Source organism: Dicentrarchus labrax, unplaced genomic scaffold (assembly GCF_905237075.1).
Source record: "Dicentrarchus labrax unplaced genomic scaffold, dlabrax2021, whole genome shotgun sequence".
Classification (NCBI taxonomy): Eukaryota; Metazoa; Chordata; class Actinopteri; family Moronidae; genus Dicentrarchus; species Dicentrarchus labrax.
The window spans coordinates 7530454-7555451 of record NW_026136716.1 but is presented as its reverse complement, the minus strand read 5'-3'; the positions used below and the strand labels follow the sequence as shown (position 1 = coordinate 7555451).

Here is a 24998-nt window from a genome sequence, read left to right as displayed (position 1 = left end):
TAAGTTAGAACCAGTTGAAAACCCCCTCCGTGGTTATCCAGATCACTGATGTCAAGCTTTAGTAGCACAAAAAGACTAAATCAAACTGTGACTGCTGCAGGTGAAGAAACACGTGTTTCTGCCTTGTTATATGTTATCTTTTGTCTTGTGGTATGTATTTTGATGCAAAGTGCTGCATATTTTTGATAATTATTTAGGTGTTTTTTCATAGAGGTCAGAATAGACAAATTTTTCCACCTCAGAGAGCCAGAAATGGAGGAAAATAGATGATACAGAGAGGGGAGGGCAGCATTCGACCAGTGCCTGGTGTTAATTTCACACCCTGGCTGTCACTGTTTGCTCAGGTCCTCAAAAACAGCAGAGTAACTCTGATAGGAGAGAAGAGGGACCAAGAGACGACAATGGAGCTGAGGAACAAAAAAGAAAAGGTGACGTGAAATGAGATTAGAGGATTAGGAGCGCAGGCAGAATTTCCAGAGGAGAGAAGAACATAATTTTCTTGTTTTAGTATTCCTGTATGCTTCATTATGCTGACGATACAAGTCTAATTTTGGTGAATAATTCTCCCCATAGCTCTACTGATATAGAAAGATAATGAAATAACACATTCGGAAAATTGTTTTAAAGCCTGAAACAATTGCACAGGCCTCAGTCTCATTGATATTGTGGATTATCACTCTGTATTGTTTACATTAAGTGATGTGTCTGCTCTGAATTCTATGTTAAATTTGGGCATTTATAAAATAAAAACAGAGTATAGGCCAATTTTGCTTAGCTGCTGTATTGTTCTCAAGAAAGGGAAAGATCAGACAAGATCTTATTGTAAATTCTCTAGACTACAGAAGATATTTGTGTGTGCCTTTTACTTTCATGAGGTGAAAAAATAGCATTACATCTGAGGAGTTTGGTAACATTCAACTGGAGCTTGAGAGAAGATAGCGAAAGCTGGGCTCTGAGTACAGTTTACCTCAACTTCACCCCTCCCGACTATCGGAGGACAACCAGAGATTGTTAGGTTTGCATTATAACACATACTCTATATAAATGATCCTACTGTATTTATTGATACAAAAGCCATCAACATTGCACACCATTTAGTTTGATGTCATCATATACAGTGAGTTCCCTCCTCTGGTAGCCTTCCAGCTGCAGCTGCTGCAATTTTTTCTTAACCTGGTCTGAATTAAGCTGTGAAAACAAAGAGCTGTCACACAGTTACAACAGCTGAGTGATCCTTCTCCAAGTCAAAACTAATCTAGACTCGCTTATGGAGCTGTGTGAGTGAAGGAGACTGAACAGGCTGCTTGTTCGGTCTACTAAGTGGTTCATGACTTGCGTTGTACTTTAGATTCAAAGGTCATTTGCAAACTGCCAAGCTCGCTGTATCAAGTTTAAAAAGGTGGGTGTGCTTTTTTAAGGGGATTTGGAGTTTTCTGATTGGCAGCTGTTAGAACTTGTTTTAAAGATGGTTCACTGCCAACTGTGTTTTTGATCGGCTTTTGGCAAACTGCTGTGGAAAACGCCATAATTACTGCACAATAAAATGTGTGCTGTGGTTTAAAACCTGTGCACCTGTGTGCAGCTTTGTTGCTGATGTTTTTACTCAGTGATGCATAAGTAGCATCAATTTGTTGAAACCCCACAAACAGTAGTTAAGTTTATTAAGTAGTTGACTTGTCTGTTATTGTTTGTTGGTTGGCTGCTGCATATGCTGTCAATTGCTTTTGTTGGAAATAGGACATTTCTTTTCTATTTCATGTATTGAAGAATTTAAATTTGGCATCCCTGGATTCAGTACCTCACAGCTTGACATTAAAAGACAATTTACATTTTCCACCTCTGTAATGTTTCACAACATCATACAGTTAAAAATATACAAGGGAATTGGGTGGAAAAGACATCCTTATGTGAAGCAAGCTGTTAAGGGTTTTATTGCCATCAGAGGAAAGTGCAGTCCAATGTAGGTATGAGCCACCAGGGTGAACTACCAATATAGATTTGAGTGTTTTTCAGCTTGTCTGACCAGTGTTTAGTATCTATTATGATCAGACACCATATAAAACACATACTAAGATATAAGTTAGAAACATATCTTCCTTGCCCCCCAGAGTAGCTTCACCTTAAAATAAATGCAGTTTTGGGCAAGTTGTTCTGTTGGTCAGCTCACCTGTGCTGAAGAATGCAGTACCTTAACCTCCATCCAAGTCTCTGTAGTTCACATCATCATTTGCTCTAATGATCCATGTCACACACTCTGTTGAGTGATACAGGCCACTAGCAAACAGGAACTTGTAGCAACTTTAAATCTAAATGCTAATATGAGTTGTACAGCATGCAATGTTTTGAGTTTTCAGTTAAAGTCAATGTGGCAACAGGAACATCCTCATAAGATTTTTGCCAGAAACCTTTTGCACAGGCACAGACTGCAGGCCCTGACTCAGCCGCCACCCTGAAATAGTGTGCAGATGGGTTTGCCTCTATTTTAGCTCACATTTTTATACTTGCTCGTATGGTTCTTAGTCTGTTTGTTTCATATGAAACAATGTCAGTATTGAATCTAAAATTGTGAAAAGTTGACTTAAAATCACTCTACACAAAATTGATAGCTAAAACTGTTACAAAACAAACCCATATGTCAAAAATACCTTTGTCACTACAGAGTCAGGCTTCTGTCATTCCTTGCCAATGATGACAATTTATAATCTAAGATGTAAATGTTTCCCTCAGGACTGTCATAAACCATCACTGACAGCTACTTCCAATGCTGTTATTACCAGCCATTTTTAAGTGAAGAGCCCCAAAAACAACTTATCATAATAACTGCGACAGAAAGACAAGTGACTGGGCTGAAAATATGCTGCTGACGCTTCACTTTTATGATTGTCTCTGTCTTTCATTAGTTATTTTTATTTCTTTTGACCAAATTGATAAAGACAATTAACTAAATACTAAATACATTTCCTGTATATTATTTGGGTTTTTAAGTTAGTTTTGTAAACAATATTGATTTAGTTAGTGTTAATATCTTTCTATCGTCTTGTTTTTATTTTAATTTCACACCTACTTTTAGTTTTTAGTTTAGTTTTAACTATAATAACATTGCATGGAACATCACATCACATAAATGTTGTCAATTCTGTGACTTTTAGGACATATTAGTTGTCCAGTGACATTGTTATCTTTACTGTAAAGTACAAATCAGCAGTGACTCACTGCAAATTTTACCGGTTTAATTCAAATTTCTTTTCCTTTTCTCTTTTTTCAGAATGCTTTTGTAAGTAAGCACAGTATAAACATAATACCTTCCAGCAGTACTGTCTCATGGTAATTTAGAAAATCATGGTCACAGTCCTACGCTTTTCCTGCTTTTGTACTAGGACAATATATATATGATAATGTAAATGCATTCTTTATTTCACCTTGAGATGTTTGTGTTGGACAGTCGAGCACAGGATAGTTTCTCTTCTCAGAAGCAGGGTATTTATAATCCTCTGTGACACAAATCAATTAGCTCCTCTTCTTTACTTTAAGCAACAAGAACCTTCTGTTTGTTTTAATTGGCTCAAAAATGAAGAGAATACAACCACCTCAAGGTATGATTTTAGGGTTTTTTAGAGGGGATGACATGTTCTTTTTAGTTGTACAACAAAAGCACGAAATCTGCGTGGAATCTTGTGATTTAGTCATGAGTCACCTAATCTGGAAAATGTGTATTTTGAGGCAGGGAGAGCATCTGAATCTGTTGAATTCTGATCTAAAGGACACACACTAGACACTGTTAAATGCTGCTGCTTAAAGTTATGTAAAAATCTGTCTGGAAATGACAATTAGCAATATCCTTGACTGGAAAATCACTGTATGTGTGTTTTTCTCTGTGTGTGTATGTGTGTGTCTGCATTTTAATTCTTGCACACTTGTGGCTCACAGAGAGAGACTCTGAAATGCTCATGGATATGAATTAAATAGATACATTTCACAGCTTACTGCCTCTGAAATTGCTGGTAGCATTCTGCAGTGCAGCTCACCTCTGTAGCTCATCTCAGTTTACATCTTGTCAGAAGAAACTTTAAAGCTGCCTTATTTGTTTTCTTTGTTTTTTTATGGTTAGAAAGCTGTTCTGTAAAGGTGTATTCTGTAGAATTATACACAGCTGCCCTTCTTCCCATTCTCCTGCTTCTTCATGTGTCCCCAGTGTCAATGAAAGCTGGGGTGCAGTGCAAACAAGAAAGAACAGCAGCTCTTCCTCAGTAAAATGTCTGCGCTTTTTCTCGTATGCACTCAAATTGAGATGTGGATGGGACAGTGGAGGCGGAGGCAGGGGGTCCACCAGCCAAGGACAACATAGGACCACCTGTCCCTCAGTGAATGCCGCTATAAACGTTGCTTATCCCGCTAGGCTGTAACACACATCTGTAATCTCATTCAGTGACAGACGACGGCATTGTTAGATTCATACATTAATCTGACGTGTTTCAGACCTGCCTGAACCATATTAACAACTGAATTTTGGACATTTCAGAAGATTATGTTAGGGATGCCATACTATAGAAAAGTAAAAGAAGCAAAAGGCATGAAAGTTGGTTTATGATGTTAGAGAGCTCTGTGTGTGGGCTCTGGTAACTAAAGCCATGCAAAGTGTTTGCATTGTCTGCAGTTTTCATTATGGACCAATCTCTGTGCTGAAAGGTGGAGAAAAGCCTTGAACACTGGAGAGAGCTGCTGTAACTGCTCCGCTCACTATTAAAATAGCTTTACTGATCTTATAAATGCATCCATGACCTTTATGCATCTTGTCATGTTCAACCCCCATTTATTTCTCCCCCTCCCCTCGTGTTAAGTTCAGCTCTGTAACATGAAAAATACCAACCAAACAACCAATAACCAAACGAAAAAACAAGTCACCTTTCAAGTGAAATGCTTTACTATCTACTTGGAACCCCACAAAGATCATGTTAATCACAATTGTTACCTATGGTGACCCTGTGCTCAATACACAAGTATCCATCAAGTACATGGCGCCCAATAGAAAACACATGGCATTTTAATTATATTTAGCCTCAGAGACCAACCAGCTCTCCTCATTCTGGAATCCTGCCTGGCCTCGGGTTGGCTGTTGTTTCAATTAGCTTGTGACAATTTAATTAAATGTTATTTTAATTAAATTAAATGTGGACCCCGGGGCTTTTGGGGCCCAAGTGTCTGGACTAAAACTTTGCATTGTCCATAATTCTGTAATTCTTTTCCACGATGCTAACACAATGAGTCCGTTCAGTCAGACAACTGATGTTTTCTGTCACTAACAAAAAAATGACTCACAGCAGCCATTCTTCTGCCAGCAAGAACAAGACGTTACCACTAAGTGTGTCACGTCAACTGTTATCTCAGTGAAATCCAGACACTTCAGAGTGAAGATATGTGGTCAGTAGGCGGATTGAAAGAGATGCAATTTGCGCGGAGCGATCCTTTTCAGCGGGCTGTTTAACCAATCACTAAAATGCAATGCTGTCTCTCGTCCTCAGGTCAGATTGTGCGGCTTACGTGCAATCTTTTGTGTTGTCTTCCCTCTTTGTGTTCCAGAGTTAAGTCACCCAAGAGGACCTGTTAGAAAATTCAATTACAAGAGCTGACATCTTAAAACATCCCTGCTTTTGATTTGTTTCCATAGCTGATGTTGGGTTTGTGTCTGACATCGGGGGACGGAGGGCAAACTGTTAACACAGGTTTTTACCTTTCAGTAGAAGTGACATACACAGTGTATGATCACTGGTGTCTTCTTATTTAGTTGTTGTTTAAACAGTAGGGATGTGAATAAAATGGACTGATAATGCGCCCTGAATACAAACACAATCTGAATATGTGCAGTAATATTTCTTCCTTCCATTCTGTACACAATTTGCTACAATCAACAAAACTCTTAACACAGCAGGTGGCAGGATATCTGATGTCGAAGAAGGATATTTGTCCATAAATCCATTCAGAAATCACTTTTTTCCGCTTTTTATAACACATTTTTGCACTTAATCATCAGATTTGGACTTTTTTCCAAATCTTTTCGTTTCAGTCAGACTGTAGCCAGGATTTTAGAAATGGTGAGGTAAACTTACACCCGCACATGATTTCTGTTTAGATCCTTTCCACTTCATAATCTGAAATAAACAGATACAGATGGAGGCTTATGGTCATACACGTACTGAACAAGCTGTCCAACACAACGCCACAATGCATCCCACGACACTTTGGACAGCACATTTTTGGATGCGGTTTATTTTTATTTTCAACAGTTTTAAAAGGCTTTTTTGTTGTCCAAGTTCTAGCTTCCAGCTGTCTTACTATATGTGATGATAAACAGAATCAGTCAGACAAAACAAACAATTTGAAATTAACTCTGGGCTTTGGGAAGGTTTTTTAGGGCATGTTTCACTATTTAATTGGCAGCATAATCGATAATGAAAATAATTGTTAGTCACAGTCCTAGATTGCTTCTTTGAATATCTGGTTTGATGTCATTGTTTTGGTGCTTTCAGTTTAATTATATAGCATGACAAACATACAAATATATTACTGGATGTGACACGAGCGTTTGCAGTAGTTTGCGGCTGGTGAGCTGACTCAGGCGGCTGCCGAGTGTGGGTGATGATTGTCAGGACACCACAAAAAGCAGCTATACTTACTTGGCCTAAGCTGTAATCTGCAGTACAGTTGATAGTCAAGTGCAGTGTGCCCTCACTTACAGAACTTACAGCACTGGAATACATGGACTGTGACAGACACAGATAACACTTTCACATGCAAGTGAAAGAGACGTGGGGAATAAAGTTTATTCAGGATTCACGCAGACTAAATGTTGTTATCATTTGTAGCTAATGGAAATTGTGACCCAGCAATGACACAACACGGTAAAGGTGAGACAAGACTAAATGTTTAGTTTGTGTCTGGAAAAAAAAGTTTTGGAAAGGTTGAAATACTAACACACACACACACACACACACACAAACACACAAAAAATGAGTCAGCGGAGTCAGTTTGGCATTCTGGTCACATGCTTGTAGAGCTGATTGTACTTATTTTATCTTTTATTGATTGTACTCATGGCCATCACTGTTTGCTGAAAATGAAAAGGCACTGTGTGTGTGTGTGTGTGTGTGTGTGTGTGTGTGTGTGTGTGTGTGTGTGTGTGTGTGTGTGTGTGTGTGTGTGTGTGTGTGTGTGTGTGTGTGTGTGTGTGTGTGTGTGTGTGTGTGTGTGTGTGTGTGTGTGAAGGTGTGTCCAGAGCAGTTCTGCCCCATAAACATCAAGTTACTCAGTGGCGTAGTGATGATGTGCGTTTGTATGAACGTTTGTGTTGGAAGAAGATAAAAAAAAGATGCATAAGTGCTAAAACAGATCACGGCTGAGCATTCCTCAGGAGCAGCTTGTGATTTCACAGTTATTTGTTGGCAGATGTTGAGAACAGGCTGCCCTTCATGTTACCCCAAATACTACAGTCTCAGTGTTTTTGGGACATTAAAAAGGATTAATTTTTTATTCATTTTTATTTATTTTTGGAACAAGCCAATTGGCACTCACAGCAGACTGCAAGGTGAGCTTAAGTGGCTTAAACACATCACCTGAATGTTATTTCCTCTGCTTATATTCATCTAGTAAATTACACATTATAATGAAACTGGTCATTGTGCTTTTCAATAATGCTGGCATGCCAAAACATAAGAAATACTATGTTAATTGCTAAATTTCTGTACAAAAAGTGTCTAAACAAGTTATATGCTTGATTATGCCTGGTGGCAGTGACTTCTTGATGTCTCCACTGGTTGCCTGGAAACTGGCCTCCCGTAAAATAGTGTCAAATTGTTTTTACACGTCAGATTTTGTACGGATTAAACAAACAAAATATAACGTGTTAATAAGTGAGCTTTAGAGGTGCTGGTGGGCAGGTTTTGTTAGCTTTGCACAGAGCCAGGCTTGCTGTCCCCTACTGTCTCCAGTCTTTGTGCTAAGCTACCCATTGGAAATCACACCCCTGCCTGAGTGAATACATGAAATAAAGGGTCTGTTTGACATTTTTGCATAGATTTTGGAAGGAGGAAAAACATTGGCTTCTGTAGGCTTAAAGGCTTTTATCCATGGAACATTGTGTATATATACATCAAAAAAGCCCAGAATTAGCCCAAAAGTGCAGTCTTTAGGTTGGTTATCTCTTAATAGCCTCCTCTCCCAAAGTGATGTGACCTCGCCGATGCCATTGAGGAATATCCCTTTCATTCCATCTCTCCACAGGTTAGAGGTCAGGGCTGTTCAATGCAAGCGCCCATCTAGCCTATCTGGATGGATTGAAGGACACCAGAAAGGGATGCAGTCTGCTTTGTTCAGACAGAAAAACAGAAAACATTTGGATTTGTATAGCTGTGAAATCGATAAAACATCTGCTCTAGATAAAGTCTTTTGAGTATGCCAACAGGCCTCAGTGTGTACACTTCTGATTCTTCTTCAGTTCTATGTATGGACCGGATTTCGAAAGGTTCAAGTGGTTCCTCTGAGAGCTGTAATTATCGGAACGTCAATTCAGCCCGGAGAACACCTGAAGATCTGGTTTCATTGTCGGGAGTCTTCTGAAAATATGAAGGAGGCCATCACTAAATGGACAAGAGAGAGATTTTTAACAGGTTTGAGTGGGCAGGAAGGAGAAAGAAAGTGTGTGTGTGTGTGTTTGTTTGTGTGTGTAATATTAAAATGTGCATATGCCTTTTTTTCTTTTTCTTTTTTGCCTTTTTATGCCTTGTTTCCTGTTCTTTTATCTGTGTTCATCTGTGGTTTCTTCACTTATCATCTACACCCACACACTGTCCACAAGCCATTCAAGTAATACATCTACTCCCAACACACACACACACACACAGGCTTGGCGTGGAGACTGACTCAATAACGGCGAGTCTCTGGACAATGCTTGGAGGCGTAGGTCGAGGGCAGAGAGGGATGGAAAAAGAGAAAGATAGGCAGAGGGAGAAAAATAGGAGAATGAGATGTGAGACAATGAGTGGGAGACAGTGAGTGTAAAATATCAGACAGAGAGAGAGAGCAGAAAAGTAGAATGAGACACTGATAGGAAGAGGTTGTTTCTCCGGAGATTGATAACTGAATTTCTTTATTATGGAAACGGGATTTTTTTCTTATTTCCCTATCTTTCTATATTGTGTTTATTTTTTCAGTTCTGGGTCATTTCTACTTACTTCTTTATTTCTTTCTGTCTCACTGCTGGTGCTAATGCATTTTAGGAGTGGGGGACTTCTACATGGCAGCCGTTGTTGTAATAATGCATGATCGATGCAGGAAAAGAGATTTCTGCCACGGCAACCAGGATAGTAATAATGCAGGAAAGATTCATGGTATCATTTGTACATGATGCTGCTGGCAAAACATAAAGAAGAAAAGTGTTTCTTTCAAAAAGCCTGTCTTTTGTTTGCTTACTTTTTGTCTACATCCTTGCCCCTTTTCCTGTCCTTACCAATTCCTCTTGCAGTTTCTCATAATTACTTACTTCAGTAGGCTTTTTCTCAATTTTTAAATAATCTCATTGCGCTGCTTACCATGCTAAATCAAGTGTTGCCAAAAAATTAGTCCAGATTAGCTGATCTTAAATCTGTTATGACACCTCTAATAAACCATGTGCATGTGAAGGTCATTTGCAATATCCAAGTTAAATTAAAGTAATTGATCAGCTTCAAGTTAAGAGTGGTGGCCCCTGGATGCTACTGAGGAAAAATGTGAAGAATAATGGGAAAATAAAGGTTTTGCACAAACAAATAATGTTTCCACCAGCGAGAAGTAGAGCTTGGGGTGCTGAAATCAAAAGGCTCAGCTCGACGTGTAATAACAGATGACTGATATTCTGTCGTAGCTTTATGATAAAAGAGTTGCGAAAGCTTACATCTTTAATTAAATAATATCTAAAATACATTATTACAATACATTTTTTGTCTTCTATTATAAATGTTTAATTATTTTAACCATGGTTTTGAGTTTTCAATTATACTGATAGAACAGAGACTGGAGGCAACTGTTTTAATAGAAAATTAAAAATTGGGATACTTTTATGATGACTGGGAGGATTCTCGCCCCTGATTTGGCTACTTTTTGTCAGTCCAATCCATTGATGTATTACAAAGAACTGGATACAGCGTTGGGGGGCGGGCTCCATTCATTCTTAGGGAAGCAGCTCAGTGGCACATGAATAGAAAACACAAATTACCGGATCTTCCACATCATGTGGCCCATAGAGCAAACACATTAGAGACTTTGGTTTAGCCCTTAGCTAGCTTGAATGAAGATGATTTAATCATATGGTTCTTCTAGTCTTTTCAAATGTTATTAGACTAAATTAATCAAATTCAGATAGTGAAATGAGTCAATTTGCAGGAGCTGCTTATGGGACTTTTTGGGTGTATCACGTGATGGACGCCATCGCTGTAATGACATAGTTTGGCCACTATGTTAAATTGGCTTCAAAGCCCAGCACTCTTCCCAGGGGGCTTGCTCCAATCTGGCAAACACTGTTTGTATCCAAGGTGATTGACTACTTCTGCAGTTGCCAAAGGGTACGTGGAAAGATTGTCGAGTAGAAAAAGTAGGAATTTGAATTTGATTTTAAAAGTACACATAGCTAAAAGTAACGAATGAACAGTTCAAACAGATAAGTAGGGATAAACAACTAAAACTAATGGCTTAGAGGTTGAAATTGCTATCAGAAATAATAAATAGTTACCTAAAACCAATGCATCTCATCGCCTACGTGCTTTGGATACTGTATATCATGGAGCGCTGCTCTCAAATATCACTGTCCCTCTCTAACCTTGCACAGACCATAGCGCTGGCATACACTTATCTACGTACTGTAAATGGATTCGACATAAATGTGTGAATGGCTCTGCTCTTCATTCCCAGGACTCCTTTTTATTAGCAGTTCCCAAACTAGGTATCAAATAGGAAACAGTGTGCTCTCTCTTGTGTCCACTGATGTTTTGGGGTATTTTAGAATTTAGTTATTGGTTTAGACTGGTCTTATTTTTATGGTTTGGGGATTAAATTGCCCAGGCCCAGTTGTGCCTTGTACCTGAATAGCCTTCTAAACACAGTAAAGTGTTGGGGAATAATTGCCTGACGTGTACCTGAAATAGTTTTAAAAAGATACTTTAAATGATGATGGTGAGCTGTGATTCATTTGTTGGTCATTTGGAAGCAGCTCTGTGTTATTTTTGGCTGTGAAGGGGGGAAAAAAGTTAATTTATTTTTTATGTACTGAAGTAGTGCCTCACTTCCTCTTTCCTGGCTGCCGTGAAGGCCCAGAAAAGACACTCACTCTATTCAGCCTGCAGCATTTTCCATGTGAAGTAACTCCGAGCTTGTAATCCTAGACTTATCAGCGCTGATAAAGAGCAACCTCTTGGGTATTAACTGCTATCTTCGCATTTAACGCAGGGCTGGTTTGTGATTACTCAAGAGATGTCTCTCCATACTCCAAACAACTCTGATGTGGTTTTGGCCAATTGAGAGCAGAGTCTCCAGTTTGGGATTTAAACTTTTGACTTTTACAACGAGCAGGTAAACTGACCTCATATCACCTCCTGCAGCTGTTGTCCAAGTTTTGCTGGGTTTTTTTCTGCCTCTGCAGCTGACAAACGTGCAGCAAAAAGCTTCTACAGTCTTGCAGAAATCTAACTTTGTAGTGAAAAACATGTTGAATCCTGGGGATGTTAAGAATCATTTCATTTCAATATATTCAGTTAAATTAATAACTGTTTGTGTATCTGTGTTTTAGACAGGGAAACCACCTGTGGATGATCTGTTCTCAGACCTGTGTGATGGACGTCGCCTGCTGGAGCTGCTGCAGGGGCTGTCAGGACATGATCTGGTATGAATACACACACACAGACACAGGAAAATATTGGATACGCAGGCGCACACACACACACACACACACACACACACACACACACACACACACACACACACACACACACATAGCCACAAAGAGAAAGAAACCAGATGCCAGACACATGCCAGACTTTTAACTCAGTATTTCTCTCTGTCATCAGAAGAGGATCCAGTGCAGGTGGCTGACATCTTAGATTTACCTTTAAGGGAAACAGAACTACCTTATGAAAAGTACTGTCGGAGTCCAATAGGCAGGGTTAGGCCTTATAGTTATATAATACATTTCCCACTGGGGATGAATGAATTATTTCTGATTCTGACTATATTTACTTTAGGTTTGTTTTTAATATTATTTTGAGCTAATTCAACCATTTGGAAACCAACATTGCCAAATGAATATAGAACCATGCAATGTGTGTGAACTGAACTGGTCAAGGGCCCTATCCAACCCTTGCTGGAAATGTGGTACAGCATAAAGGATGTACAAACCCAAGGAAAGAACGGACAACAGACATGCATAAACACAGACAAAATGTAATACAAACACGGCAATTTATCGCTCTCAGCAAGGCGAAATAATACAGGCTCAGAGCCATTATTCAAATAGGAAATGATAGAGTGCATTCACAAAGTGTATATTGAGAGGTAATGTGAATGTAAGAAATAATAGTTAGGTTAAGTCTTTTCTGAGGAAAGCTGTATGTCAGTGGTTGTTAGTCCAGTTGAATCAGGTGCAAACTCAAATCAGCTTAAGTGCGACAGACCCAAGATTCTTATAATGACATATTCATATATTTTTTAAATCGCAAGTCCCAACAGCTGTTAAAAGATCTCACAACCTACAGGTCCCAAGATCAGCACCATGGACAGCGATCATGATGCATAGTGGTACAATAGCAGCGCCACCTGTAGGAGACTGAAGGCTGATGGACTGATAGTGTTCAACCTTTATCATAATTGAGCACATCATTATTTTAAACTGGAGTTAGTTTTAAGTTCATCAGCCTTTTGAACCAAGTAAAGTCACAATAACATAAGCCCCATGGTAGAAAATGAAAAACACAGATATATGGGCCTGTCTTATCTTGAAAATAACACACACCACACATAACAGTGTTTGCTGTGTTTAGATCTGAATTACAGCTTTAGTTTAATATCCTGAAGTGAGTGCTGCTGCACTCCAGTAGCGCCAGTGCTTCTCAGCCAGGGGTAGGACTACTTTTATCCCAGGAAATACTTTTGCAGTTGCCAGGAGGTATGTGGAAAAACTGTGGGGTAGCTAGATTAATATGAAAGAATAGAAATTATCATTTGTTTTTATGTCCACGTATTGAGTCAGAGCACTGTGTGTTGCAGTTGTGTGAAAACTGGTTACAAAACTGTGGTAGGTAGCTAAAAGCAATAGATAAATGGTTAAAGAAGGTAGCTCAAAGTAATAGATAAATGGTGAATTGTTTAAGTAATGGGTAAACAGTTAAAAAATATATCCATGTATTGAGTCAGAGCACCATGTGTTGCAGTTGACTGACTCTGGCAAGTTGTAACCATGCAAAATGTCCCCTCGCTGCCTCCCGTCCCCTATCCCACATGGTGTGAATGCAGCATTAACCTCAGTTTAACCGAAAACGAATCATTTTCCTGACCTTAATGCTAAAATCATCATTTGAGGGAATGAAAACTGGGAAAAAATGTCAAAGCCCCAAGATTAAAAACCTAACCAGGTCTGTCCGTCCACACACACACACACACACACACACACACACACACACACACACACACACACACACACACACACACACACACACACCAGCGCAGCCCACAGTCTTAATCCAACTTCTACTCCCACTTTGTTTTCTCTTCTCCCTTCCAGCTCTCTTTACCTCCTCCACTTTGTCTCCACCCCTCTCTCTTCCTCTATCTTTTCTCTTTATCTCTTTTGTTTCTCTCTCCTTATTCTTCCTCTTCATCTTTCCACCACCTTTCCTCCTTTTCTTCCTCTCCCCACTTCTATCTCATGGAGAGACATTATCATCTTTGTCCTCTGTTTGATATTATCTCCCTATGGTAATGGCACACACGCACACAAACGCACACTTTTATTGTAATGTGGCTGTTTGTAGCGCTCCCGGATGCCCCTGAGCAAGGTCTGTTTATGCCTCAACAATCTCCTCTGTCTGGTGTGGTGTGTGTGTGTGTATGTGTGTGTATGTGTGTGTGTGTGTGTGTGTGTGTGTGTGTGTGTGTGTGTGCGTGCGCGTGTAGGTGAGGTTGGAGAGAGGATTCACGCGTGTTCACTCGCTCAACAATGTCAACCGTGCTCTGCAGATCTTGCAGAAGAACAATGTGAGTATACGTGCACACCATCCTGATTATTCGTTAAATATATATATAAGGATTCATTAATATATATTAAATAAATCAGTGGTTAGACTGGGCAAACAGTGATGTGCTTCAATGAAAAGTGCCTTCCAGGTTTTTCTCTCCTCTCTAACTTTCTTTTCTTATACCTTTAGCCTCGTCTCTTTCATGATGACTTTACTTTCCCGTCTAAAAAAAAAATGTATCTCTCTTTTTTATGTTATTGTCTCTCTGCTGTATACATATTTTTCGTCTGGCTCCTTTCCCCTCGCAACAATTTTCCTTTTGTCTTGCTCCTCCTTTGGCTTTTTCTTCACCTTCTCTCATGCCACCTTGTTTTCTCCTCTTCCTCCTCTGTGCATAGAAAATGGTTATTTTAGTCAAGATTGCTTTATGAATTTGGTTTTTCTTCACACGACACACCTTAAAACATGCATTTGCAGTGAAGACACTGCAATGTGTGAGTTATAATTTTCCTTACAGAAGGTTTAGCAAATAATCGTAAGATCAATGGTTCCCAACCTAAGGGGACGGGATCTGCCCAGGGGCCCAAAAATAGATCTGAGGGGTCACAAGAGATGAATGAAGTAAGAGTCAGAAAAAAATATACTCTGTTTTTGATAAATGATTAAATGAAATGATGTTTATTTTTACTGACTTGTCTATTCTGCTTTTTCCTTTGTGAAATATCGGATATAGTTATCCCCTCAGGCTAAAATCTTTCAATAAAACAATCTGAAAAAGAAAGAAAAAACTCCTTGCTGAACTGAACAATTCACTCAACTCTCAGCTGTTTAGGTAATGTTTTTACACCTGTCAAGGTTTCATTGGTGGAGGAGATCCTTTACTAATTAAGTAATAATCCAAATATAAACAGCATAGCACTAAAATACTCCATTACAAAGTCATAAATTCAAATTCAGTAAAAGTACAGCAAAATGTACTTAAAGTATCAGAAGTCCTTTAAAAGTACTCATTATGCACAATGGCTCCTTACACAGTGTTATACTGTTATATGATTCTGTTTTTATCACTTACCAATGCATTCAAGAGCACTTTAATATTGGAGTCCGTCAATGTGGAGCCAATTTAGATACTTCGTATTCTACTGGGTAGATTAGTAGAATTACTGCATCATATTCTATTAGCCATTAATTTTTTTTTATGTAAAACAGTAAAAAGTAAACTCTAAGTGACAAATAAATGTATAATAATTCCCTCTGAAATCAGTCTATAACCTGTAACAAGGTGTTGCAAGTAGACATTCATTCATTTTAAGGGGTCATACGCCAAAAAGGTTGGGAACAACTGAGTTAGAAGTGAGGAGACTGGCTTGTATTTTGGAAAATAAACCCGTAATGAGATTTGTCTGTCTGTCCCTCCTCCAGGTTGAATTGGTGAATATTGGAGCAGCAGACATTGTTGATGGGAATCACAAACTGATTCTCGGGCTCATCTGGAGCATCATTCTCCACTGGCAGGTGTGTGCGTGCATGCATGTGTATGTCTTTGTGAGCCTGAGTGCAAATGTGTCGGTATGCTGCTCTGCGCTGCCTTTTTGGAGGCAATAAGAGTTTTCATATTTTACCTCCAATATTAAGTTTTACTATTTTTTTTCGCAGTGGCAGCAGTTCTCTGCTGCATTTCAAAAAGCTTTTTCTTTTTGAACTGAATATTTTTTCATTTACCTCGACCTTGATGAACATCTACTGAGCCAAACAAAACTCTGGTAACCAGTGATATGCAGTCTCCCTGAACTTTAAATTGTATGTATATTACTGTGTAATTAGTCTATAGTCAATGGAGCACATTTAGAAGGCCACACAAAGTTTTATAATAAAGATAAAAAAAAGTTACAATGAGTAAAATTACCGCACTCATGATGGTGAGGTGATCAAAAACATAGACTTCCCACCAGGAAGCATCACTTTCACAGCAGCTGAAATTGCCTTTTTCCCTATGATGCACAAATTGAATCTTCTGCAACATAGATGGCTTCTACACATTGCTCCTGTCTATTGCTTAAAAAGTGTTCAATCATGGCTTCAGTAGTCTTTCGTTTCTCATCACAGGAACAAAGTGCTGCACATTATCCTTCTGTGTCCGTATCAGTCTTTTTCTTGATGATATTTGCCATGTGTACTGTTTCCTGGATTGTAGCTGTCGAGTTGAAGGTAGCAGTCACATTGCAGGGAACTCAAAGCAACAATAATAATAGAAAGCAGCAAGAAAAGAAAAGTGAAACATTTCCCTGTGAGGCAGAAATACACGTTGAAGCCTCAAGGTAATAAATTGTTACATTATTGCTTTACATCCTACTTAAAAGCCTTAGTTTAGTCCCAATTCAGTACTACACAATAATGTATACCGTATGTACTTCAATACTAGTTCACTACCATCCCAAATGTATCTGAATCTTTTACTACAGTGGGAAAGCTAGCAAACGTTATCTATATAGCACTTAGTTACTGTGCAACTCACAAAAAAGGTAAGAAAGAAAGAAAACAAAGGAGTTTTAAGGTACTTTTAAGTGATGTGAACCAATTTGGCTTCTCTTGGAGACTCTGCTTGAGGCTGTGTCGAGAGTCGAGGAGCAACACATCAGCTTTAGTTTTCAGCCCTGACCTTAGAACAGTTGAGACATCCATTCTTTTGTTGCACTCAGGCGGTTTTGAACTGTGTCTATCTTCATAGGTTTTACGATTAAAAGAGAGATACAGCGGCATAACAAAGATGAGAAATATTGTTCTGAAAGAAAAGAGCAGCCACTCATAGATTTTTAGTGGATAACATATATTTACACTCACATTTGATGATTTTTATACTTTATTTCAATAAAACTCTTTACTTCTAAAGACTGAATCTGTGTTTTATCACTTTACATCTGCCTCCCCTAATAATAAATAGCGCTACATTAGTTAGTGTGGGCCTCTGGTTTTATTAATTTACTCCACCATCTGTGATATTCCAGTCCTTGCTTTCTGATTGTGTATATTATACTTCCACTTTTACAATGTTGTCTACGTTTGACTTCCAGTTTTTAAATGAAGGTGGAATAGGTTTTCCTCATTATCTTTTTCATAATTGCAGTTCTAAATAAACTGTTTAGGTATGTTGTTCATTTCTAGAGTAAGTGCATATTGTGATATCCCTATAATAATACTAATTTGATTGATTAATTGAATGTGGGCAGAAACATATTTGTTTTATTATATTCTCTGACTTGAAAACATGAGCGAGCTCAGGTCAGGCATCCAACTTCATAACTGCGGAGAAAAGTGCATCCACCAGCCACATTATTCCGAGTGCTGAAACAGTGCAGGGCGCTCCGAAGTTTCCTTTAATGTGCTTTTTTTCTCGTTCCCTCCTGGTCTTTTTTTTTTTCTTTTGCTGCCTTTCATCTTTCTGCCAATTCATAGAAGAACATTATGCCTCCTCTGTTGGTTACTTCTCCCCTTAATCTGTATTTAAAGTTAAAAATGTATGTTAGGATGAACTCTGTGTTTAAAAGCAACTTCATGTTAAGCCAGTAGTTTTAATAGCTTACATTACAATACATTTTCATTGTATTTCATTCCTCATTAAGTTGAATAGAGGCTAATGTCTCAATCACGCTAGTTTTGGCATAGACTTAATGATGCGATTAATAGCAAAACACAATTCTATAATGAGGTGTGTGTGTGTGTGTGTGTGTGTGTGTGTGTGTGTGTGTGTGTGTGTGTGTGTGTGTGTGTGTGTGTGGCGTGTGTGTGTGTGCGTGTGTGTGTTGGTTCAGTGTACATTGGTAACGTGTGTGTGTGTGTCTGTGTATGTAGTGTGTGTGTGTGTGTGTGTGTGTGTGTATGTGTGTGTCAATATGCCTGTCAAAGGCTGCTATGCCCTTGAGGTTACCACTCGCTTGTGTGTGGGTACGTATGCCAGTCTGTGACTACTCCTGTGTGTGTGTGTGTGTGTGTGTGTGTGTGTGTGTGTGTGTGTGTAGGTATGTGAGTATGTGTGTGCAGTCTTTGTCAAAGCGCCCCTCCAATTAAAGTGGAAATGCATGCAGTGACCTACTCCCAAATGAGTCCTTTTTTTACCCAGCAGGCCACATTCTGTGAGGAATTGCTAACAAACCTGTGTGTGTGTGTGTGTGTGTGTGTGTGTGTGTGTGTGTGTGTGTGTGTGTGTGTGTGTGTGTGTGTGTGTGAGAGAGAGAGGGGAGAGAAAGTCCCCTTTCTGGGAATTCACCTCGACACCAAATTACAGCGAACTCTATTAATAGGTTTAGTTGCACCTTGTGTTTTAGTGCGTATCTGTGAGGGTCTAATAGTGCGAATTTCCTCTTTGTTGATACTCTATTACCTTACATCTGTGTGTGTGTGTGTGTGTGTGTGTGTGTGTGTGTGTTTGACTGGCTGTGGTAGTTTTTGGCTGTTTGTTGAGTGGGTTTGAGGCTTACAGTTTTTTTTTTGTCATTCTGTCTTCCACTCCTCTGTCCAGCCCCTGCTCAGAGCTCTGCTAACACTCATCGCACTGCTTCGCTGCATGAATGTGTGTGTGTGTGTGTTGGAGTGCAGAAAGCATGGAGAATGAAGCAGATGGAGAGTTGAGTGGTATAAGAAAGTAGGAGAAAGGGGAGAAAAAGAAAGAGAGGAGTGGAGACAAAAACTCGCCTTTTTTATGTATGTATATATGAGTGTTCATATGTGGCTGATAGAAAGGTGAGGGTAAGATATGCATAAGCAAGGCGCAACCGGGCAGTGAAAAGTGTAACATCTCGCTCTCTCTCTCTTTCTTTTCCCCCCGAGCCCTGAACAAGTGCTCCAAAACTGTCACTCAAAACTGCCAAAAATCCAGCCTGTGAGGATGCAACCACATCCACACATCCTCGTGCATGGATATGTGTGTACACAAGTGTCCTTTGACTGAGTGCATGCTGCCGTGTGTGTGTGCGCGCCGTGTGTGTCATTATGCAAAGTATCCACTGACAGGCCACGTCAAAACTTTGCTAGAAAGCAGCAGATTTAAAAAAAAAAAAAAAGGTCTCTTATGGTAATGTTACATCGCCAGGCATCATATTAGCATGGATTTCAATATCTGTTGTTCTGTCCATCAGGGCACTTCTTTAAAAAGTGTTGTGTATGTGTGAGTCTGTGAGCGAGAGAGAGAAAGAGAGAGAGAAAGGTTATGGGTGTATTTGATGGTAACAGTAGCCAGCTGCTAACTGTGCATGTCTGCTCTCTCTAGGTCGATATTGGGTTTAAACAGACATTTATTTTGCAGCCCAACTATCCCACTGCAGGAAACTGAAAGTCCTCTTTGTGTGCCGAACAACAAACAAAATATATTCACTCAGATTTTTACACACACTGTATACAACATACATTGGCTGGACAGAGCAATAGTTCAGTTTGTTAGTTTATTTATTTTGACAATCCTAATTCACTTTCCTGTAGAAGCATCTGTAGTCCCACTAAATAATCGTTACATTATTTCAAAACCATAATGTTGTGAGGCGTAATGGACATCGCACAATGTCAGGTTTGAGTACAACAAGTGTCTGTATGGTCAAAGTCTCTGTGTATGGGTGCATGTCTGTTAAGTTTTTACACCAGCTATACTTTTTGTATTTGTGTGCAGGTAAAGGATGTGATGAAAGATGTGATGGCGGGCCTACAGCAGACCAACAGTGAGAAGATTCTGCTGAGTTGGGTTCGTCAGAACACACGCCAGTATCCTCAGGTCTGTTCCTCTTACTTCTCACTTATCCTCACTCCACAGGCTGTCACACTGGACCCACTATTACAGTTTCCACTGCAGTGTTTTCATGAAACTTGTCCTCCTGTGATGCCATTAATAACAGCTGTCTTTTTAATGTAAATATAGAGAAACTATTTTGGTCTTCATTTAAAAGCAATAGCTTCAAATCTAATGAGTAGAATAATGGAATTAGGTCCTTTCTCAATTTTATCTTTAGTGGTACAGAATGTTTTTACCCCTGCCAAAGACCTTATGTTTTTTTAATGTTGTCTCTCTATCTGTCCGACTGGATATCTCAAACCCCTCATGAACAGATTTTCATGAAATTTTGTGGACAGATAGGCTTTGGGCCAAGGAATAATGGATTAGATTTTGGTGGTGATCCAGATCTGGGATTAGTGCCATCAGATGATTATCATTTTATAGCCCTAAGTATGAAACTAAAAGACAGAGAGACTTGAGCCATAGTCCTAAAAATATGTTTGCCAAGTGAAAAAAGAATCTAATTAACTTAAAATTTCAGCGGTAGGGATGATGTCTTTGGATTGCTTTGGAGTATTCAGTATGGAGGTTTCTACATTCTGTGCTACCTAGTAGTTTCTCCATTTAAATGTATTTCCTTTGGCTTTAATTGTTTTCTACTGTATTAAACCCTCCATATAAACTGCTAAGAGCACTTATAACACAGCATATTTCACTTTTTGTATAGCATTTAATCACCTTCAAATTTCTTCTAAAGTATGGTCTTTATTTTCTAATTATGAGTGCATTACATGAAGATGATGAATACAATTACAAACTCTGGCAAAGAGAGTGGTTTCTATTCTATCACCTTTCCAACACTAAAAGCACAGGAGTAAAAGTGGTTTAAACAGCGTCTTCATCTGCTCTAAGCTTTAATCATTAGCATATCTGGCTAATTAGCTTACCACCTACAGTAACCTAGGGTTACTTTTATTATTAACTAAGTGAATTATTATTATAATTATTTGTATCCTCCAAAGCCTCTTCTCTTGAAGTTAAACTGAAAATAAGAACAACTAGAAAGGCACTCAGAGAGCACAGACTTCTGCCAAGGCCAGTGCACAGATAATTGATTTTTGTAGGCAAACTAACTTGTCCCTTCCAAAAAACAATTTTTTCATTAGAGTATTGATTGACAGAATTGTGGTGAACAAAAGTTTATGACACTTACATGTTTTGTTCAGTAGACAAATCTTAAAAAGTAACACCACTTTTATGATTTTTGAAGTCCCCCAAAAGTAAAAAGCAAATGTTACGCAATAAACAAACTACAACACGATCTCCTGACTTCTACGACACCATCACCAAACTTTCAATTTGTAATTAAATCATTTAATTAAAATCTAAAAGTTGGAAAGTTTGAGTTAGAATAGTTTGCAAGAGCGTGAGTATAAACACAATGAGTCTGTGAAGGTGGACAAGGGAGTAGAGAAGTCTCCGTGTTCGACATTAAATGTCACAGGCAACCTCTGTAGTCGCATTTAGCCACTTGTTAGCAACCATCTTTTTTATAGACAAGTAAAACCTTCAAAATTCACAAGTGGGGTATTTACTTTATGTTGAAGAACAAAACGTGAAAAAAAACAACCTATTATCTCTTGGCTGTTATTGTTTTTGTATGTTGGCACACAATTCACTTTAATTATGACGGGTTCAAGCATGTGCAACGAATTTGGTTCATTTTTCCACAGGAAAATGAAAAACAATTGGTGTATTCGCCACCGTGATTTGGATCCGCTCCACGATTTAATGTGTTGTTCCCTGGCCCATGCTACACCCTTCCGCCAATTTCATGAAATTCAGGCCAGCAGTTTTTCCGGTTATCCTGCTGACTGACAAACACACAAATCCACAGACAGCACCAACAAGATAACCTTCTTGGCAGAGTTATAAAGCAGAAATCTAATTGCTCATCCAAGTATATCTTTGTATATAAGCATTCAGATAAGGTTTTTTTTTTTTTCCCCATTTTATTGATAATACTGGACTAGTTTTGTATTACATTTAAAACCCTTTTTTAGCCATAGAAGTCTGTCACTCCGTGCATTAAAAGCTCAGACTGGCCATTTGCAAGAGAAAAGATGTCTTCAATGTAATAAATACCTATGAAAATGGAAAGCAGAACTGGGGCGATAGTGTTTCAACGGTGAGTGTCATACTGCATTCACAGGTTGGCCCTTTTATATCCATTATGTCTGTCCTCAGGTCAACGTGGTTAACTTCTCCAGTAGCTGGAATGATGGATTGGCCTTCAATGCCCTCATCCACAGCCACAGGTACTGTAAAAAAGGTAGTGTGTGTCTGTGTGAGTGTGTGTAAGCAGACAGAGAAATAGAAATACAATAAAGCAGTAGACATAGAGGAGTGGATAGACAAGGGAATGTCAAAGGTGTAAGGAGGGAGACACAGCATGGGATTTATTCGGCTGCCTAAGCTGTGGTCTTGTTCACACTTTTTATTAAATAGGTACACTTGGTGGAAAATGAGCCCATTACTACTAGGTACTCAGAAAAAGAAAAAGAAAATGAAAGGAAGAAAGAGAAAAGCAAAGGCAGTGCCATAAAGCAAGGTGCTGGCTATTAGTGACGCTACAGAAAGGCAGCTAGAAGAATGACATAATCTTCATTTAAAGATAATCAGTTAATGTGTAGACATTGAAAAAGCTGCATATATTAGCCAGTGAGTTACTGCTGCCAGTAATGTGTTGAATCCTCTCAGCTCTTTATTTTTGTGGTAGTCATGTTTTTATAATTCCACTTGAGTCGTCTGCGAGTTCCAGTAATTACCCTTCATATAGTTTGAAGCTGTTGACAAACCTGAATGTAACAGAATGCAACTGATTGCCATATGAGAAAATGACTGTTGAGCGACTACATCTGGCAGTGATGACATAAAATGATAATTAATAATAAGTGTCCACAATCTCAGTTTACTGCTCACTATAGTGTAAACTATTTAGTGTCTATTATAGATGTTATATTTTGGACACAGCCAGTGGCTCTAAGACAGGTCCAGTGCAGTTTGAATCCCACATCCACATTGTATGCTGGTGTCCTGTATGAAGCGGCTGTATAGAGAGGCAAAGTGACTTCCGGGTTCAGTTCCAGAAGTAATTATTCAGAATCCCTTTGTAGGAACGCTAACAAATAAATATGCAGTTCCAGTTATTCAGTATTAACTTTTTTTTTAGCGGTCTTTAACCAAAACCACTTTGCATATGCCCTAGACATTTGCAGGCTCAACAGAAGAGGCGAGTCTATGAGCAAGATGGCCTAGGGCACTAGTGCACTCTGGTACACATGTAAACTACAGATACATTCAGCTGCTGTGTACTGCACATCTAGGATAATAAATACCCAGTGCAGTGAAGTTGTAATATTATATAGACAAGCTGTATGAAATGAATGAATGAACAAATAAATAAGTAAATGAATCAGTAAATGGATAATGAATGAAAGCTAGATGAATAGATGGATGAGTGGCTGAAACCGTGTTAATCTGCCTCGTTGGATACCCATGAGAGTTTGGTTCTCAGGCCTGGACTCATGTAATTATGAATTAAATCATGGTTAGCTAGCATGAACATCTGTTAGCAGTGTCCTTACATGAATACAGAGTGGGACATCACACACACCAAAGCCATCAGCCCTCAGATCATTTGCTCTGGTGCTCCATGCCAGCAGCGTTATGTTTACTGAACAGCAGACTTCACAGAGCCAATGTTCAAATGTTTAAATCAAACAACATACAAAATCAACATGCGACTTTTGCATTAAGACGTTCACTGTTTACTGAGGGGACTGGAGAGTATGCACAGCTAATAATCACTGCGCGGCAGATGAATACATGGTTGCTGACTTAAAGTAGTTCCGGAAATAAACATGACTGCATCAGCTAAAGTGGGTTAATTACAGTGTGTTTCATTTATAGGAAAATTAATCTATAGGCTATATAATACAAACTTTTTTATTACTACAATGTCAGCTCTTTTACTTTACTAGAATTTGCGTAGAGCAACAGAGGAAACGATCAACCAGGGACGTGATCTACTAAATACTTGGGGTATTGCTCTATATTTGGATGAATTAAAATATATACAGTGGGCACATGATCCCTGTTGATTTCCCTTTTGCCTCCGCAGACCTGAGCTTTTTGATTGGAGCTCAGTGGAGAAGAAGACGTCTGCGATCGACAGACTGGAACACGCCTTTAATAAGGCAGAACAACACCTGGGGATAGAGAGACTGCTGGACCCTGAGGGTAACTAACACACACATATACACACACACACACACACACACACACACACACACACAGCTGCACACACACACTGCTAATTCTAATAATAAGAATATTTGAGGTGGGTTACGGCTCCCATCGTATTTCACGCCTTCCAATCATCCACCTTAATTGGCCCAGTTGAACATGATGTGTCACGCTGTGATTGGGTGTTGCCATGGCGATAACAGTGGTCACCTTGGTGGAAGGACTTGATCAGTGATGCACAAACTGACCGATTGTCTGGCAAAAATCTTCTCATCAGCCAGAAAATTCCTTTAATTCTGTGCAGAATGACATCCGAGACGCCTTCCTAACAAGTACGTTCACCCAGAATCAGTTGACAATCGTGGCATCCATCACTGCCCAGGTTGTTGCTGACCTAAGACCAGTTTACAGACTCTTAATCAATTCTGTCAGGCGGGGATAAAGCGAGTAAAGCTGTCCTGGGTCAAAGTTTATTGCAACACTGTCTTTGGAGGGCAGCTCTCTGTGATGAATGGTGGTGGTGTTTTTTGCAAACATAGCTCTAGATTTACTATACTTATCAGAAGACCTGCCAGCAATATTGCCTCTTAGAAAATAGCTAGAGCGATCGATAGAGCGGTGGGTGTGGGCAAAGCGATCGATCAATGTAAGTGAACGGGCCACAGTCCTGCATAAACTTTGTA

At 39.1% G+C, this 24998-nt stretch overlaps 1 protein-coding gene across 18 annotated transcripts in view; it reads left to right on the top strand.

Moving 5' to 3' along the window:
- The window catches only part of dmd (dystrophin), a 272939-nt gene that overhangs the window by 84801 nt on the left and 163140 nt on the right, over positions 1–24998 (top strand). For all 18 annotated transcript variants that reach the window (XM_051428356.1, XM_051428350.1, XM_051428354.1 and 15 more), the window contains exons 3-8: positions 11810–11902; positions 14188–14268; positions 15672–15764; positions 19906–20007; positions 22255–22325; positions 24191–24309. In XM_051428356.1, coding sequence (XP_051284316.1) covers positions 11810–11902; positions 14188–14268; positions 15672–15764; positions 19906–20007; positions 22255–22325; positions 24191–24309 — 559 coding nt within the window. The remainder of the gene's footprint in view (positions 1–11809; positions 11903–14187; positions 14269–15671; positions 15765–19905; positions 20008–22254; positions 22326–24190; positions 24310–24998) is intronic.